The 20,054-nt window shown below is 34.9% G+C and overlaps 1 protein-coding gene across 3 annotated transcripts in view; it reads left to right on the top strand.

Moving 5' to 3' along the window:
• Gapvd1 (GTPase activating protein and VPS9 domains 1) overlaps positions 1-20,054 on the top strand; it is a 475,307-nt gene that overhangs the window by 316,920 nt on the left and 138,333 nt on the right. For all 3 annotated transcript variants that reach the window (XM_090406248.1, XM_090406249.1, XM_090406247.1), the window contains 2 exons: positions 3,780-3,930; positions 12,589-12,678. In XM_090406248.1, coding sequence (XP_090262374.1) covers positions 3,780-3,930; positions 12,589-12,678 — 241 coding nt within the window. The remainder of the gene's footprint in view (positions 1-3,779; positions 3,931-12,588; positions 12,679-20,054) is intronic.

Raw genomic sequence — 20,054 nt, 5'->3', positions numbered from 1 at the left:
AAAGCACATCTCCTTGCTGACATGTATAAAACTTCCAAAATCTTTCTCTAAATCCAGAGTAATTTAATAATAAGGTGAGACACCTTTTGACAACTCGTATAGGTAAATATGACCTCTCCATTGCTTCCACCTTAGTATCACCACCTCTGGGTCTGGCTCCCACTGACGAGACCTATATAAAGATCCAAACTGGTCTGGGTAGTGGCCCTTCCATTAATGCATAGCATTATACATGTCCGCAAGGAGATGTTCTTTGCATTATGGGAGATACTAAGACAAGGAGTGATGAGAGCTTTGTCCACCTTTACCCCGAGTTGCCTCAGTCCTGAAGATGCTTCAGGTGCAAACTTTGTTTGCTTGCACATGGATAAAGGATTAAACTAAATTTATTATAGTCTAACCAAGTGGAAAAAATTTCCAACATCATATACTGATGTTAGATCAGTATATGATATAACTGAGGGCTGGATGAAAAAACATCTAGTCCTCGGTAAATACAGATGTATGATGTTCCTGAAGATATTGAAAAAAAAGTAATATTAAGTAATAAGAGTAATATTAACTCTTCCAAATAACCAAACTATCAAGCATCATTCTCATAGGGCAACATTCTGCTGAGGACTTATGACTTTTTTTTAAATTATTATTTTATTTGTACCCACCCATAGAAGGTTGTAAACCTATAAGCACATTAGTATTAGTAATGTGGTTATGCTTAGGGCTTAATATTCCAGAAGTCCTCTAAAACTAAACATGAAACTTTTTCAAGCCACTTCAAGTTGGTTGGTGGTGTCAGACTAGCTGATGAAATTCGTTTACCACTTGAAAGCATACACAAACATCCATGCCCACTGTGGGATTTAATACACCAGTTAGTTGCAGAGTAGAAACTATCTACTCTGCAATGAGAATGAGCAGATATCATATGCAGTCCAGCCAACTAGCTGAGATTTGTGTTTACTTATGAGCATATTACAGCTGTATATGTTTTTTTTTATATATGGTTTGGACTTTCAATGTAGTTTTAAGTTTGAGAAACAGGAAAAAGTCACATTGTCGTGGTGTGACATCGAAGTCTGGTTTTCCCACAATTCAGGCTTCTTCCTGCACACAGCACTGAAACACACTAAAACTTCCTGATACAATTCTTTGTTTACCATCTGACCACATGGTACAAATTCATAATAGACAATGTCTTTCTAATCCAAAAACACAACCAACATCACCTTGATCTTTGACCGACTCATCCATCGATGCTTAGACCACTCATAGCACTTATTTATTTAGCTTATGATGTACAGATCTCAGGATAATACATACACATAAAACAGCATAAAAACAATTGTACAATCATATTAAAAGGGGTACACTAGGTTGAAATGATTAAACATCAAAATTAAGAATCAGGAGTCAAAGCTTAATCCTTAAATCCCAGATTCACTCCAGGGATTCTGGGGTCAGTTTAAAAAAGTCCTCTTTAGAACCTGAGAATGAGTAGATAGGGCATTCAAGCACAATGTGATTGATGGTCTGGATCCCTCTTCCACATTGACAGTTTGGAGTATCAGACCAGCTTCATTTATGCAAGAGATGCTTGCATCTCCCATGTCCTGTCCTGATCCGATTTAAAGTGGTCCAGACATGTCTAGGGAGATTGAAGTCCTCCAGACAAGATGTCAGATTTGAAATGGGAATTTGAAGATTGGAGATACGTTGAAACCAATACTTTCCCCATGACTCACATAGGTCGAAGTTCCGATTGTTTATTTGTATTGCACTCCTCCAGGCAGGGTGCCTGGATTTCAGTCTTTGTGAAGTATGGAAGGATTGGCAATGTCTTGGTGGATAGGCAAGGAACTGTTTCCAATTATTTTTGTCCATAATTTGCTTAAGGCTTGTGTCCTGTGGAGCGAGGGAGGGGCTATATTACTGAGAGTTGGGAGCCAGTAGCCCGGAGTATATCTTAAAGCTCCAGAGATTATCCTCATAGTTTGATTCAGCTGGACATCGACAGAAGCTTGTGCCTGTTCAGCCACACAGGAACACAATACTCTGCTGTAGAATAGACCAAAGACAGTGCTGTTGTACGCAGTGTGTTGGCATCAGCACCCCAAGATGTTTATGTATTATATATACCAGCAAGTTTATGCATTATGTTATTATGAGTTTTTAATTTTCCAGCAATATTTTCTAGATGATATTTAAATGTCAAACTTCTGTCTAGGGTAACTCCTAGATATTTTGGATGATTGTTAAATTTCACCTGTTTATTTCTGAAGTAAACTTTTGGGATATAGTTGGCCTGGATATTATTTAAATGAAAGGATGCTATTTCAGTTTTGTTCAGGTTAGGTTGTAATCGCCATCGTCTAAAGTAGTTATCAAGTACAATCAGATCTTCAGTTAAGGTGTTTTCAGCTTTTTGGAATGTTGAATGTTGAGTTGCAATGGCAATATTGTCAGCATACATGAATCTCCTTGATGCTGTCTCTGGGATATCACTTATATATAAGTTAAAGAGCAATGGGGCAAGAACTGACCCCTGAGATAGGCCATTTTTAATCTTAAAAAATTTACTTTTGGATTCATTAAGAGATACTTGTATCCATCTATCTGCTAGTATTTGATTAATTAGGTTGGCTAGTTTTGGTGATGGGATAGTTTCTAGGAATTTTAAGATAAGACCCCTCTCTCCACACTGCATTTGGCTCATACAGTCCTCTCCGTATGCTTGGTTAAGCAATTGAAATCTCTATGCCGATTGGTGCGCTATTTAAAAAGTTCAGTCTTTTTTTGAACATGCCTCATATGCTTGCAATCAAGTTAGTTTAGACTTTCAGATATCCACTGAAAATCCAGTCTGTGCTAATGCACTGGCAAGCTGAAATCTAGCCTGTGCAGAAGATCAAGTGCATAGGAAAGGCTATATATTACAGATAATAATTGGACATAGCATTGATTCAGAATTAAACAAACTTTAAATTTCTGTACGCAGTTTGATTTCTATGTTGAGGCATAAATAAATCTATCTTCTAATATATTTTATTTTCTAAAGGGAGATGGAATTCTCTTTAGTTGTAACTTTTTGGAAATCTGTAGGTAGTTGGTTATACCCTTATCATCACCATTAGATGGATTCACCTCAACCAAAGATTTTTAACTTACAGGTTGATCAGATTGTGGTAGATGATTGTTTCTAGCATTAACTGGTATTATTTTCTGAAATATGCATGAGTTCTACAGTTCAGTTTTCTCTGATTTGTAGAATTTCCTCAAAGCTAAAAGCCTTCTTGACTGTACCAGAGATTCACTAACTCATGAACCAACTTAAAAGTGTGAAAAAGTTCCTTTATCAGAGAATTGAAGCTAAAGGTGTGTCTTCTTCTACTACAGAATTATGGAAGGTATCATAAAGGCTACACAGACACCACATAGGTACCTCTTCTGTACATTTTGTCTTAAACTTCCATTCAATTTTCTGGCAATCTTGACGTGTAGAAATGGTAGTTCTTTATTGTGTTCCATTTTGAAATGAATGTTGTTTTATATAGGTGTGGTCTTTAGTTGCAATTTGTATTTCTGCTTTTGGTTTTTTGTCTGTATCACTGGAGACAAAGTATGTCTTAAGCAGGATTTCTGGTTTCCTTAGTATGAATAAATTGCCCAGTTTTAAGCTGTTAAATTGTCTCTGTTAGTTGGATTGTGATACTAACCATTTTTTCTTAGCATAGATAATGTATGCTTATTCCCCTCTATCCTTCTTTCTTTTCCTTTTTTAGGATTCCCAGGAAGGAGATGACAGAGCAGCTGGAGATAAGCATAGAAAAAGTTTCTTTAAAATACCTGCATTTCGATTTACATTTAAAGGTCGAAGTAGAAAAACCCACCCTGGTGACAGACATGAAGGCAACTCAAGGGGAATTGATAGAGGTCAGTGAACTACATTGCAAATGAAAGTAACATATATACTGATTTGTAACTTTGCTTATTTTTAACATTGTATTGATGTTTGTTGAAATTTATTATTAATATCATTAATTATTAATTATCATTTATTATTATTATCATTAATATAGCACATTAGCACATGTGATTATCCATTAACTTGTATTTTGTTTAACCTGGGTTCATTGATACTGAGAGTTGTCAGAATTGTTTGCAACTGTTTACACCACCTCCATTTGCCATAGTATATGGGGGGGGGGCTGAAAAGTTCTGATAAACACCTAGAACAAAAATGATATTAAAGCAACTGATATAACCACAAGAAATAAAAACAGATTATTATAATTTGATGAAACATGGGAGTTAAAGGGGTTTTAAGATATGTTCTTTCTTGTAATAAAGAACCAGCAATAAAGAAGACCAAACTTATTTCCACAGGTTTAGTCTTCTTCTTTATTGCTGGTTTTCAGTTCAGTTAAAGAATCCCAGGGACTTGTGCTGAAGTATAACATTATCTGCAAAAATTAAAAGATAAGTTGAATATCTCCAATTTTAATGTGAGGATAAATGCCCCTTTCTTTCATAATATAACCCATATAGGTGATGAATAAGACTGGAGATAATATGCAATTCATGCAACTTTTATACCTGATTTTACATCACTCTATCTTCCTGTACTTCCTTCAAATCTAACTGCAGAATTACAGCTTAAAATATATATTATACATAGACTCAATTTTCACTCTAAAATTATAAATAGAAAAGAGAAGAGAATTTCAAAAAGAAACACGTGGCCTTCATTGATTACGAAAAAGCCTTTGATGAAATTAATAGACAAAAGTTATTTAAAATATTCCTATCCTATCTCTCTCTCTCTCTCATCCGTCCTAGGACGGGTTGAGTCCTAACGAGGGGTTACTGGTGTATTAATGCATCCAGTTCGCCACTCCTCTGCTGCATCCCCTAAGGGCAATCGATATTCATGACTGTAATCCGTGTGTGTGTTCACGGGGGCCAGTTTGCCTGCTTACAGGATGAAAAACCCTGCTGTCCACTCCCAAGACTGGCTAACTTGGCTATGGCTAAGGAAGATCCTTGAGCTCCTCACATCATCGATGGAAATCGAACCTAGGACACTCCTTCCTCAGGCACATGGTTGCAAAGCACATAGCCACTAGGCTAACTGCGCTGCGCAGACTTTAAAATATTAACCGATCTAAATATACTAAATCAGCTCCTACAGTCTGTTCAAGAAATATACACAGGAAATAAAATAGTAGTCAAATTAGAACAAATATCAGAATGGAAAGATATATCAAGAGGAATATGGCAAGGATGTGCCTTATCACCTCTGCTTTTTAATATATATATATATATATATATATATATTTGTATGCAGGTTGACTCAGCTTATGAACATGTTGAATAATTTTAATGACTTAAAACACCGAGATAATTAAGAATAAAAGTTTAATAAGGCTTACCAACGAAACTAGTTTCGTTGGTAAGCCAACTTCATCAGGTATGAAAGCACAAAGGTATATACAAAAATGACCGACAGAAACATTACACACTTACAACAACAGGGCTTTCAAAAGAGCTTTCCAAAACTGTAATTAAGTTTGAATTGGAGTCCGCACTTCAGTGTTCTAGCTACATTTATGTGCGTGCTGTGATCTTGCCAGTACAGGCAGGTAGCCAATATCAGGATATCCTAACACAAGGACTATATCCACTCAGGACTTGCTGACCATGCAGTGGATGCCCACCTCAGAATATGCTAGAAGAAGGCCACTTTGTTACACAGCAAGTACAAGTATGAAAGATTATCCTTTGAATCAGCCTCAGCTCTGAAAAACTTCATAAACCTCAACAAATTTGGGTTCATGAGACTGCTCCAAATTTGGGAAGTTTACATTCTAAGATCTTCAGCACAATGTATAGCCTGCCTGTGGGGTACCTTTAGGACTTAAGACTGACTTCAGTTGCCTTTGTTCAACCTCATTTGCTTAGTGTGAGTGCCTGCATGCACGTATTGTTTTGTGATCCCTGAAGATGGCAATGTAACAGTGCCGAAATATAGGTATTTCGGCACTGTTACATGGCACTGTAGTTATTAATTAAAGTTTTTATAATTAATAATTTAGTTTACATTGTCATTTCCTAAAAATATTAGAAGTATGTGTAACCAACATATAAGCTTATCTACAAGAATTCTGTAGATAAGCTTATATATGTTATATATTGTATATTTTGGAAACTGTTTGCTGCATGTTACATTGATCAGAGGCTAGGAATACGTATTTTGGTTTCAGTTTCAAAAGACAGGAATATTAAGAACTTCTTTTCCATGTGATTTCCACTGAGGGAAGGGGTTTTTTTTTGTAAGCCTATGGTACTTTTTTTCTATTTTTATTAATTTAATGTATTTTTTATTTATTTTTTACGAAGTCTGAAACCTTGCTCTACAGACTGAACATGGAACTTTTTCTAGCCACTTCAGGCCTCCAGAGGTGAGAGGAAGAGAAGTAATGTTTAGAATGTAAAAGAACACCAAGCTCTTTAGAGGATGAGTATGTAATATGTTTGTGCCAGGATAAACTGGATGTGACAGTCAACCAAATAAGAGTAAGCCGACCTTGAAAGGAAATTGGAACATTATCAAAGGAAGAGGGAATGAGGTTTTTTTTTTTGCTGGTAATAAGGCAGGCTTTTTTGGCATTGAAATTTATTAAGCTGTCTTCACGCCATTTGAGGAGATAAGTGTTTAAGTCATTGGTTATGAAAGATCTTGAGGTGTCTAACATTAGGGTACTACAGGGCTTCTTGAATAACGAAGATGAATGAAGATTATTGTTGTCAGTGAAGCTGTGAATAGGATTTGAAGTCAGAGAGGGAAGGTCATTGAAGGTGATACAGGATGGGTGATAATTCTGGAGCACAACTGGAGGAATATCATCTGAACCAGGAGCCTTATTAGTATCAAGATTAATCAAGGTTTTCCTAATGTTTTTTTGATGAAAGTTCAAAGGAGGTGTGCAGTGGACAGTTTTTGGTATTGCAGGTAATGATTTACCTTGGTCATCCAGGAACTGATGTCAAGAGGTCTGCCTAAGTCAAACTGACCAATGCCAAATTCCTTCCCTTGTTTCTGAATTCTTCTGACATTAGTAAAAATCATTACTTATCTTTAGGCTTGCAGATACTCTTGCATTTTATAATCTTATTCTAGTCACTAATTAGAGATGCTACATTCATCCCTCTTTTCTTCTGCTGCTTTCTCCTCCTTCTCAGAACAAATATACCACATTCTTCCTTGTACTGGGTTCATTCCCTCTACTTTATAACTGTTTGATCACCCTCCTCAGAAACTTAGCTTTTTATCCTGCAAAGCAGCCAGAAGAATACATGCAGTTAACTGACAAGTACACTGGCTTCATAACCATTGCTTCAAATGTAATTCCAAACAACTACAGGTATCCCTTGATTAATGCGATTAATTAATCCCTCGATGGTACCGCGTATATCAAAATCACGTTAATCAAATATAATAATCAATGGTAAAAACAATTCGTCCATGATCGATTACTGTATTAATAATTTGTTTTATATGGTATCCTTTTAGGAAAGATGAAAAATGAATACAATGTAAATGTTTAATAAATGCTTGTACCTACATTAGTTTTTGCAAATTTTTTATCAAAAAAAGTTATCAAGAGTCATTGGAACAGTTTTAGTTTTTTTTCCTATCAGCATAAATTCTATGATAACCAGCAAAATGACTCTCTAGATATAGCAAACAAGCATTCTTCAATACAAAACAAGCTTGCCAGCCTCCTCAAACCACACAAAATAAGAGTAGCATTCAAACCAATAGAAACTATTCTTAAACTACTAAGATCTCCAAAAGACAACCATCCTTTCTATAAATATGATGGAGTTTATAATATTCCATGCTCATGTGGCTCAAGTTACATCAGACAGACTTCAAGAAACCTCGAAATCAGGCAAAAGGAACACATTGGCTACGTCAAAAACAACAGACAGGACATTTCTGGCCTATCGTCTCATTTCTCTACAACTAACCATGTCATCGAGTGGAACAAAAGCTGTTCCCCTTACATAGAAGAAAACTACCATTCAAGAATTTTCAAAGAAGCAGCCACAGTCGCTCATTCTACAGTTAACCTTAACAGAAATCAAGGTGTAATACTCCCAGAGATATGGAAACCTTAATTAGGTCCCTAAATATACAAGAAATGAACTTCAATACAAACTACAGAAAGTTCCTTAGCAACAGCTAGCTAATCTTGTACACGCAATGCGTGTTTCACTCACGTTCGATGCCATTTTATTTGTAATTATTCTTGTCAGTTTTACAGTTACTCATAATTGTGAGATTGTTTAAAGTCTATATGTCTGTGCCCTGAAGATGCCAACAGTTAAAGTATGGTGAAACTAGTTGGTTGAATTAATAAATTTTATCAACACTTGATCTGTAAACCAAATATTATTATACTAATTCATAGGATCAAGAAAATAAACCTTCATTAAGCATTCTTCAATTAACATCTGGATCCATATCCATTACTTGCTGCTTAAGCGATTCTAAACTGAAATATTGCATCCAGTTCTTTGATTGTTATCTCCTTTGGAACTCCATCTTCACATTCCATTTGTTTGTTGTGTTCATATGCACCTTGTTGTTCAATTTCAAGATCATTGTCACTGAAATCTTTTGAATTTGAATCCAATAATTCTTTAACATCTTTGTCATCAACAACATCTAAACCAAGGTCTTCACCATTTGCAGCTATTTCTTCAACCACATTGTTCACAGAATTTTCAAAACTACCTAAGTCATTAGAGCATTCTGCAAAAGGTTTTTCCAGAGAGCTCTCATGCTAGAAGACACTTGCTCCTACGAATCATGGGAGCAATTTTCAATTGCGTGTTTAATGTTAAAATTTTTCCAAAATTCTTGGAGCATAATCGCATTTTCTCCCATTGTTGTTTCTACTGCCTTTGAGAATGTCTTTTTAAGAAAATAGGCTTTGAAAGTTGCAGTGATGTCTATGGGTTTTAGCAGTGATGTTGTATTTGGTGGAATTTTGGTAAATTTAAAAGTGCATTAATTGAAACTCTTGCCGCGTATATAAAGGGATTGTAGCAATTAATTTCGCCACGTAAATTAAATCCTGTGTTAAGGAAGGGATACCTGTGCATCACTCTCATTCTCCAGTATACCATTTCTTGATTTCACCTCTGTTTGCAGCCCACTTCTTCTGCTCTCATAGAATATCTCTTCATATATCTAATTCCATTTAAATGCCATTTATCCTGCTGATGCATCTTTCAATCTTTTCTCCCATCAAACTCATTCCTTACATCTCCATATGGCATGCCATTCCATTTCCACAACTTATGCACAACCTTTGACTTTTTACTCAGTGTACTTCTCACATACTGTGCCATTAGGTTCACTATCCAAATTCTTTTGTTTATTAGTTTCACTTCTTTCAATGAAAGAACACTTTTGGTAAAAGAACATTATAATAATAATGTCTTCTCTTATACCATACTTATTTACTTTCAAGTCATTCTTTCTTACTCTCATAACCATCTCTTTCACTTGCTTTTCTTGCAATCTTTCGCATGAATTGGTTACATTAGAAATCTTTGCTTCCAGAAAACTCACTTTCAGTATTCATTCAACTAACAAACCTCAGTCCTTGAATCTTAATTTCAGTTAATTCTGTAATTATAATTTACTTTTGCTTACTGCCTACTAAACAAACTCTATAAGATTTTAGCCTCTACTCTTAGTTATCTGGCTTGTGCTTTGTAATGTTCATCAGTTATTTTCTTCTTTCCTCTTAAATTCCATGTACACTAATTTGATTTTGCATAGATTATGCTGATGAATTTTTTTTGCTATTTTGATCTGCCCATGGAAGGTTTTTGTAAGCCTGTAATATATTCATACTGTAGGTTGGCTAAGGATAAGGATTTTTTTCTATATTTATTAATTTTATATATATTTTTGTATTTTTTAATATTTTATTTTTTACATAGTCTGGAAACACTGCTCTAGAGACCAAACTTTGGAACTCATTCAAGCCACTTCGGGCCTCCAGTAAATGGGGTGGTGATCTCACACCAGGCATTGAAATTCATCCTCCTCCAAAAGGCAATCACAAACATCCAACCGTGTCCACAGTTGGATTCAAATCCACAGCCTATTGATGGAATAGTCGATATTCTAGCCACTCAGCCAGCTAGGCTGGTATAAATGAATGACATGCTGTATGCATATATAAGGAATAAGTTTCATGGAAGAAAGGATTTTGAAAACCGGATTGAAAACTGCATTTAAATAGCATTGGAATTAGGCATTTAGAGAGACCACTTATAGTTCTTTCTTAATGATTTTATTCATTGGGTTTGAACTACTACCATATTTATCTTTCTAACTGCTGAATACACTTCTGATTTTCTTCCCTCAGGTTTTGATGCATGGTATTGTTGTAAATTTATTATTATAAATTTGTGATAGTTTCTTTCTCTTGTTCTATATATATATATATATATATATAAACACTCATTGTTTTTATAGTATTTAGCATTTTCATAACACATTTTTTTTGAGATATTGAAATATTAAATAAAGTGTAAAAGGACACCAAAAATGCGTAAAAAAACAGAACATTAACAAGAAAACAGCCTCAAGAACAAGAAGATGTTCTCCTGCTAAAGACAAACTTTTGAGGATAGTGAAAATCATTTAATCTCTGAAATCTCAAAGTTAAAACAGATAATTAGGTGACACAGGAATTACACAAAGTCGAGCAGTGTTTAAAGAAACATAGGAAGAACTAGAAAATGAAACAGCAAATTGAGAAAAAAACAAAGCACAGAATCAGGTAAGTTATTGCATAACGAAAATCAGGTAGGTAAACTAAGAGGTATTCTTTTTTTGGTTATAATCCTCAATCCAGAGGGATAGAAGATGCTCCATCTCGATCATTAAATGGCTTCTATTTTGGGTGATCTGCATCTTAAAGAAGGCATAGCAACTTTCCTTGTTCTTTGTATTGTTTGCTCTTATTTAATATAGTCCAAACTGTAGACTCACTATATCCCAGGTCTCACACAGTCGTTGTATTACTAGCACCACTTTCATGTCTCTTAATGACTTCTAGCCTTTCCGCTCGCTGCAGATAGGCGACAAAAATTTTGCGTAATGTAAAAAAATTGCGTTAACAGATTAATCACTTGCTTAAAGCGGGTAATAGTATCATTTCACTCAATCGTGCTAACTAATTATTGTGCATATCGAATTTGCTTTAAACGAGGTTTTCCTGTATCTTTTTTTATAATACTTCAATAAACCATATCTCTGCTAGTTGTACAACTTGTTTGCTAGGTAGAAAAGGGATAAAGTTACTAAGGGAGTTTTATATGATGAGATGCAGAAAAAAAAAATTCTGCATTTTTCAGTGTATAGTATCTGGGAAGAAAATGAGTTCCCATTGCAGTGTAAGAGTGCAGTTAGCAAAAATGCAAGGAGCATATTTCTTTGTAGGAGAATGGTGAGTGAGTGGAATGGGATCTACAGGAAGGAATTTATTACTTTATATCCAGTTAGGCCGTAAGTATGTAGACTGTCATATAACTGGATATACTGTTATATCTAATACGTTACTTTTTTTTTTTTTTAAATTACGAATATGATAGGAAATAATAAAATATAATAATTTTTAATTGAGAGGGAAAGAACCTGAGATCATTCCTGGAGGTTATGTAAAAGTGTGATGAAGAAGGGTGTGAGGAGTAGATTTTTTACATGGAGAATTGTCAGTGAATGGCATGCATTACCAGAATGTGTTGTTAATGCATGAGTGTTAAGGATTTTAAGATTCTATATGATAAATATGTTGTCAGTTGAATGAACCTCCAACGATGAGTGTCAACTCCATGGATTGTGTAATAATAATAATGAATGGTTTTTTTTACCCATTTTATGAAATTGATGTAAGAACTAATATTAGAATATCACATGAAGAGCAAATTCTTCAGATATAGGAGAATACAGACATATTAATCTGTATTGGATGGGGGAAACAAAACAGTTTTCATTGATGAACAAAGTTTGGCTTGTGAAAAAAAAAAGTGCACTTGAACAAGTTTAAACAACAGGATTACATAATCAACCTCACAGATTTCTTGTCTTTTACCATTCATTCCTTTATTTGATTAAAATTTCTTAATATTTTATATTACGATATATTGGAGAGGATTTCTTAGCCTTTCAGGAATTACAAAAATACTCACTTCATATCTGATTGAGAAATAAAACTGTCATAATTGCTAATAGTAATTTTTGGAAACTTTTTTTTTTTATTGAAAACGAATCTTATTTTTAATTAGCAGGCTTAATTAATTGTTTATTTCTGGAAGTTAATATCATGTGCAACCTTTTGGATTTCAAATTACTGCTCAGAGATTTATATTAATGCTAAATTTGTGTTATGTTTTATATATATATATGTATATATATATATATATAATATGTACCAAGCTTACTCTTGGTTTTCTGAAATTTTTGATTCATATGAATCTCCTGTTTTTAAAATTTCATAGGAGTTTTAGAACCATGCATTTCTGATGATCATTCTTATCATTATCAGCAAACTCAGAGGCAGATTTCAGATGAACATTTGTCTCAAATGGGTAAATATATTTTTTTCCCTCTTCTTCTGTTGTGTGTGTGTATGAGATAGAGAGAAAGAGGAATATATTAAAAAAAAAAACAACTTTTCTAAAAGCATTTGAGAATGCATTCATCTTATATCTGGATTCCCTGAAGCCTGTTTGGCACCTACAGACTACTTGCGTCTGTTATAAATTGCAACAAAATATAGGTTTCTTTGCCAGATTGATTAGACTAGTTAATGTTTATAAAGCTATCTTTTCAAATGTAAAGGTTATTTAGCTGGTCTTAATAACATTTATTCCTGGAAAGTCTTATTTTTCCCTTAATAAAATCGGTAAATTAACTAGTGAGCATGTATACAGTTAACAGATAAAATATATATCCCTCTTTGTAGCATCATTGTTAAGCCTAAATAATGATAAGTCAATAAATCACTAAGAAAACTAAAGTATTAGAATATCAATATGAATAATCTCCAGTATCCAAGTAACTATTGAAAAATACTCAGAGTCTGACGATGAATTTGTTTAAATAATCATCCAAATATCAACAAAAAATAGTTTGCATATGGATGATTATTTGAACAGAAGGTGGGTTGGTTTGACATAAAATGATTCTCAGAGACAGGAATAATTTTATACATCATTGAATAAAACCTCATTAAATTCCAGTATGGAGAGCTGAAGCAATGATAAGCAGTGACATTTATCATAACTGCATCAACATAATATTTGAAATAGAGTAAACAAGCTAAAACCTGTATCGTATGAATCTTTGTATGACACCTTTTTAACCTAGAGATTTCAAATTACTAGAAATACCTTTCCACACCTCTTAGATTTTTTGTAGTAGCAGTGTATGTGAATGCATGTAATCCCATTAAGAAGAGCCTAACCTAACTTTAGTTTGGTGTGTTTAAAGTAAGATGACTTAGAAGTCAATTACACTGCTTAAATGCTGTTTTAAGTAATAATAATAATAAACAGTATGCCAAATTTGATGGTCTCAACTGTTATGATTTAAGAGAGAGAAAAAAAAACAGGAAAGAAAAGTGAAAACCAGTGTGTTTTGGAACTGCTGGGATTGTAGATCCAACTAAGCTTCACCTTATACTTTTAAAAGTATAAGAAGCAGCAGCTCTGCACTAAATTTGGTAGTTGAGAATCTTACCATTTAGATTTAATTTTCAAGGATTTAGTTATCCCCTTTCCCTCTGGGTATGGTGGATCAGAATAGTCGGTCTAGATTTTATGTTCTTTTAACTTAAATAAGTAGCTTTGCACTGGAGTTGCATATCCTAGCTGTTACTGTTTAGCAGGAATTTTTGATTAAAGAATCCATATATATATATATATATATCTGGATTTATATTCATTTATTTGCGGGCCTTGGTTGGCCAAGCAATTAGCTTATTCTCTCTCTCCAGCCAACAGACTGCAAGCCTTACCATGGAGATGAATGTCTGTATTTGTCCTTTGGTGTGAGATGAGTTTCATTGCTTGGTGAGAGCCATTGTACCTTATTGGAGACCTGAAGTGCTTGGAAAGTTCTATGTGTGATCTCTAGAGCAGGGTTTCTGGATTCTGTAGAAATAAATAAAAATACAAAAAAGTTATCAAATTAATAAAAATAGAAAAAAAAATTCCTTAAATTCCTTCTACAGGTTTACAGTCTTTTTTCATGGGTGGGGAAATCACAAAAAAAAATAAAAATAAAAATTCTTCCTCCCAGAATATGATTACTACAGTACTATGGATGACAAAAATGTGTGAAAGAACAAAGGTATCTTTATTTTTCTAAAATTTAGTAATTTTAATTAGAAAAACTAATCTGATAATGTTCAAGTTTTTTTATTACTTTGTGAATTAATATATTATGTCCATCTGTGTGCTGTTGATTAAATGCCATAAAATATTGTAAGCGGTCTTTCAATTCTTGCTTCACCCCTAACCTGAACTGATGAAACTAATCTATTGTAGAATTCAGTTACACTTTCCTTATCTTTCTGAGTACTTCTCTGTAACTTCCATATGTTGAGACCTAAATTTCTCAATCTACAGAACCGAAAAATTAATACCTCCTTAAACTTGGAGTATTCTAAAGTTTCCTTCAAAATAGGGGAGGAATATAGGAAGCTTTTTGTCTTTCCTATAAGCTTACTCTTTAACAAGATGAGAAGTTGGAAGTCTGTCCATCTGCCCACCTTCCTTAATTCTTCGATGAAGCCAAAGAAGGCTAATACGTCATCGGTATCCTCTCCAGAAAATTGTGGAAAAACTTGCTGAGGATTTTTTTTATTATTATTATTATTTAACACCTCCAGGAAGTCCAAAGACTTCTTGGAGGTGTTAAATCGAGGGAGGACTCACCTACAACTCTGTCTCCACCACTCAATCCACTAACTGATTGCAACTACACCAACGCCATCTACCGCCAACCACCACCACTGGTATTTCCACAGACAATCACAAACATCCATGTCCACGGCGGGATTCGCACCCGCAGCCTCTTGGCTGGAGAGTGGATATGCTAACTACTCAGCCAGCCAGGCCAGCATTTATAGTTCTAAAAAATTCACTGTCATCTATTCCTGTACTAGATGATTGATTCATACTTGTATATTAATTTACAATGATTTCAAAATTTTTACAAGAAAAAAAAATTTTTAACTGCCTGATCCTAATTCAAAACTAACTCACTTTAATTCACCACTCCGATCATTTTAAATGCGCGAATCAAATATCATAAGATCCTGTCGACTGTGCCATTGTAAAAATCATTGTTGGCTATTTAAAATTTTTGTTTTCAGTTAATCTTATAATTAGTTCAGGCTTCGTCTTTGAAAAATCTGCTGATTTTGTTATTTACTTATATGTCATGTTTTGCCCCTTGTCTAATCTTAATCCTTGATAGCACTTCAAACTTATGGCCACTACTAATGTATTGCTCGAGTGTGCGAAACTCTGATAACAAAGACAGTGCCTCTGGCTAGAGCCAAATTCTTTGTTAGATTACTAGTGCTCAATCTGATTAAAAATTTTGGAAATTTATTTGTTTAAACTGCGTTACCAAAATAAACTTTCTTTATCCAAGATTAAAACACTCAGTATGACACACAATCCTTAATTCTCTATCTTATTCCTATACTATAATCATATATGTTTCTCACTTTGCAGTCATGACTGTATCAAAATACATATGCATAGATTCTATTTATGAGCAGTGCATTGAATTTAGTGATCAGGCAAGTTATTTGTTTGACAAGAAAAGAATTTATTCATTACTAAGAAAGGAGATATACAATTGTCATTCAATAAATTCAACTGAGTCTAGCATATAGAGTCTATTAAGCAACTCGATATAATATATACACTCCTGTCCCTTAACTAATCTTAAACTTTTCAGGGACCATGTGCCTAGATACTTACCCCTTAAAAGCTTAGCTTATGTTAGATTATCATTACATAAAACTCAGGTTCAGGAATTATCTATTAACATCAGATTCTAGAATTACACTCTATAACTTAGCTATGTTCTCTAGCACAGAGTAATTGATCTCATCTAATGGTATAGTTCCCCAAGTCCTGCATTACTACATAAAGTACAATTCCATTTCATTCACTGTCACAAAATTTACTAATTTTCTTCCTACTAGACAAAATGGAAAGTTCTTACTTGGTAGTGAAGTTGGGAACGTTCTGGCTTTTACTTGCAATCATCTTTTGAATTCCTGTGGCTCGTAATTTCACATCAGTTTCTTCCTAGACGAGTTTCTTCTTGCTGCTATGTTCCTCTGGCCCTTGCTTCTTGTATGTAGGTCTGGGAATACGGTCACAATTCATTGCCTATTATCCTTGCAAAGCTCAGTTGCGTTGTCCGACCTCGTATTTCCGCATGATCTCTTCGGGTTACGTTGACTTCATTGCCGTCCGGAGTCCTAAATCTCACGTAGGAATTCTATTAGACCACATAACTGCACTCGGACACTCCACTCCCGACCATACTGGAACTTCGACTCTCCGGAAACAACAGGAAAAAAAGCCCCTTTTCGGTGTCGTAAACTTCTATATACGAGGTGGTATCAAAAAGTTCCGAAACTAGGTTTGTAACACCTGTGACTGTACATGCATTCACAGGGAGCACCTGCGACTGCATGCACAGTCACAGGGAGCACCTGCCTTCATAAGTCAGTGTGCCAAAAGACATCGTCCTGTGTACATCGGCAGCTGTGCAACTGATGCTATTTTGACCACCTGCGTTACCACATCTGCGATTTCATCATGGACACAAGTTAGAACAAAGAGCAAATGTGAAATTCGAGGATCATTACCGGTGACAAAACTTGAGTGTACTGGTACGACCCTGAGATGAAGCAACAGTCTTTACAGTGGAAGAGCTAATCATCTCCACTACCGAAAAAGGTGAGGCAGGTCCGCAGTTCGACCAAGTGCATGCTCATCGTCTTTTTTGACATTCGCGGCATTGTGCATCGAGAATTCGTCCTCAGGGGCCAGCCGAGTTCTATTGCCAGGTTTTAAGACATCTGAGGGAGAACATTCGGCGAAAGCGACTAGATCTATGGCACGCAAAAAACTGGATGCTCCATGATGACAATGCACCCTGTCACCGAGCTCTCCTCACACATGAATTTCTCGCCAGAAGTAACATGATCTCACTTCCGCACCCACCCTATTCGCTAGATTTGGCTCCTGCAGACTTTGCCCTCTTCCCGAAGATGAAGATCCAGCTCAAAGGTCACCGTTTTGACACCATTGCGGAGATCCAGCGCGAATCGCAGAAGGTGCTTGACATGCTTCGAAAAGAAGACTTCCAGGACACATTCCAGAAATGGAAAGAATGCTGGGAGCGCTGTATTGATATGCAAGGGGACTATTTTGAAGGTGATAGTGTATAAACTTAGATAAATAAAGTAATTTTTCGTAAACAGAGCTAGTCTCGAAACTTTTTGATACCACCTAAGGCTCCGATGACCTTCTCGCTCTTACGTCATCATTCACTTGGCACCTCGATACTCTGCACCGATACCATTGCTTGTCATTGCATTTAGACAGGAAACCCTTAATGTAACTTTGACCTTTGCTGCATTTGTGTTAGCCTCAGGTCACGAATTAATCCTCTTATTTTGTCTGTAACTTTAGCTTGACCTTGGTATACTTATGCACAATTCACCACATATACAATTTCTATTTTTCTCATACAAAACACTTGATAATACAATATTCAAAATTTAAAGGAAAAGACATTGTTATTTCATTTACACTCAATTTCTCTTATTAACAGACAGTATTTTAGCAGGATTTTGATGCTTATTAAATCTGAACAATAGGTATTATATTACTAAAATTCCTTCTATTCAAGATTTAACAAAAATACGTGCACAGATATCGGAAAATAGTTATGGGTGCCATGCATGGGTGCACACACACATCTTTAACATAAAGAACTAGCAGTGCAACCTAAATTGGACCTATAATATGGCATTATAGTTGCCATTCTGAATATGCCTCTTCATGAATTACAGAAACTGTGCATCAGTGGAGAGGTATTCATAAGCAACAATGTCTGGAGTATTCTGAGAATGGTTCAGCAATTGGAAAATAGCTTGGCCACCCCCCCCTTCCCCCAATCATCCGTTTGTAATTATAGATCTAGAGATGACTTGACCTTCAGGTATTTTCAGCATGTATAATGCTATGCATTATGGGAAGCGTCACTACCCAGATCTGGGGGATCACCCTTCCCATAATGCATAGCATTATACATGTCTGCAAGGAGACATACTTTGCATTATGGGATACTAAGGCAAGTGATGTGAAGTCTTAGCTTCCTTATACAAGTTGCCCCCGTCCTGAAAATACTTCAGGAGCAAACTTTGTTTGCTTACACTTGGATAAAGGATTAAACCAAGTATATAATTTCTTGGTATCTTTAATTTATAGTTTAATTGCAGTGCACTCCATTTCTAGCATACAAAAGAGCATATTGAAGTGTGGCATTGAGCCCTGTTTTGGAGAGCGGAAACATCATATGGCTTCAACTAATTTGCTTTTGGGCTGTAGATATAATTGAACGCTTGAGGATCACAACAAGATGGGAGAAAAAATGAGATAACCTCATCCAATGAATCATAGTTTTAATTATTCTGTGTTGGTAGTAGAATCAGGATATGGCAACACTACATACCTCTGGAAATGGAACAATCAAACAAAGAGGTGTCTTAGCACAAATTATCCACTGATACCATTGGAACAATATCTGCATGGGATATCTGATGACTTTCATTCAAATAACTGCTTTCTTTTATTTTATTTTTTTTTATAAATTAGGTGACTTTTTATTATTATGTATTTTTTATTTTTATTTATTAAGCAATCTTATTAAAAAAATTGGAAGGAAATTGGAATAACTAAACTATTTCATTCCCCTCTCTCCATTTATTTATTGTAATGTATGACCGTTTTCTTTTAATTAAAATTTAATTAAAAGAAATAAATTAAATTTTAATTAAATTCACTTATGTTCATCTCTACATATAGTATAATAATTACGTTCAGAAATTTCATAAAATAATTTATTATAAACCACTTTGTAACTTTAATTCATGTCATAAAATATTATTATTATTATTATTGTATGGGCACCTCCATGGAGTCCTAAAACTCATCTTAGAGACCCAAAGTACAGCACAATATTTATTGTATCTCAACTTAAACCATTAACAGACAAAGCATTTGCATGCAATCATATGACACCGATGACTTTCATTCAGAGAGAAAGTATAAGTGTTGTTGTCCTTCCACTCCCTTCCACATTAAATTGACATCCATTATGTTTAACCCATCCTGTCACCTATTTAAATCATCCAGCAAGCTCTACATTACCTTGATTCACTATTTCCCTACATAAATTTGCATCATCAACAAACAGCTGTGGTAAAAGCACAGAGCTCTGTGGCACACCACAAGTTACCTGCCTTCTCCAGATTCTGTTCCTCCAAATACTACTTTTTGGTATGTATGCGTGTTAAGCCTTAAGTGCTGGGAGGACATGTTGAAGTTTTAATGGAGTATACATAGCACTAAGAAAGGACTAAAAACTATTTTAATGCTTCCAATATTTCATATCAGTCACTGAGACATCTTCAGGGAGTACAACTAGCACTTATAACACACACACACAGTAATGCTTGCAAGAAACTTCCCAAAATTTGGGCAACATTAATCGTCAGAAATCCCAAATTTACAACCTAGACCTCCTATAAGCATTCATGGAAGGCACACCACCTAGATAGGACTTGCAAGTCATATCCATGTTTCATTTGTTATTGTGTTGCCTTTGTGCATGCATGTGTGTGTGTGTGTGTTGCAAGTGT

Source organism: Typopeltis vanoorti, chromosome 16, assembly GCF_054136105.1.
Source record: "Typopeltis vanoorti isolate ZY-2024b chromosome 16, IOZ_Tvanoo_1.0, whole genome shotgun sequence".
Lineage (NCBI taxonomy): Eukaryota > Metazoa > Arthropoda > Arachnida > Uropygi > Thelyphonidae > Typopeltis > Typopeltis vanoorti.
Note: the sequence above shows the minus strand (reverse complement) of the source record. Positions and strands in the feature narration are given on the sequence as shown.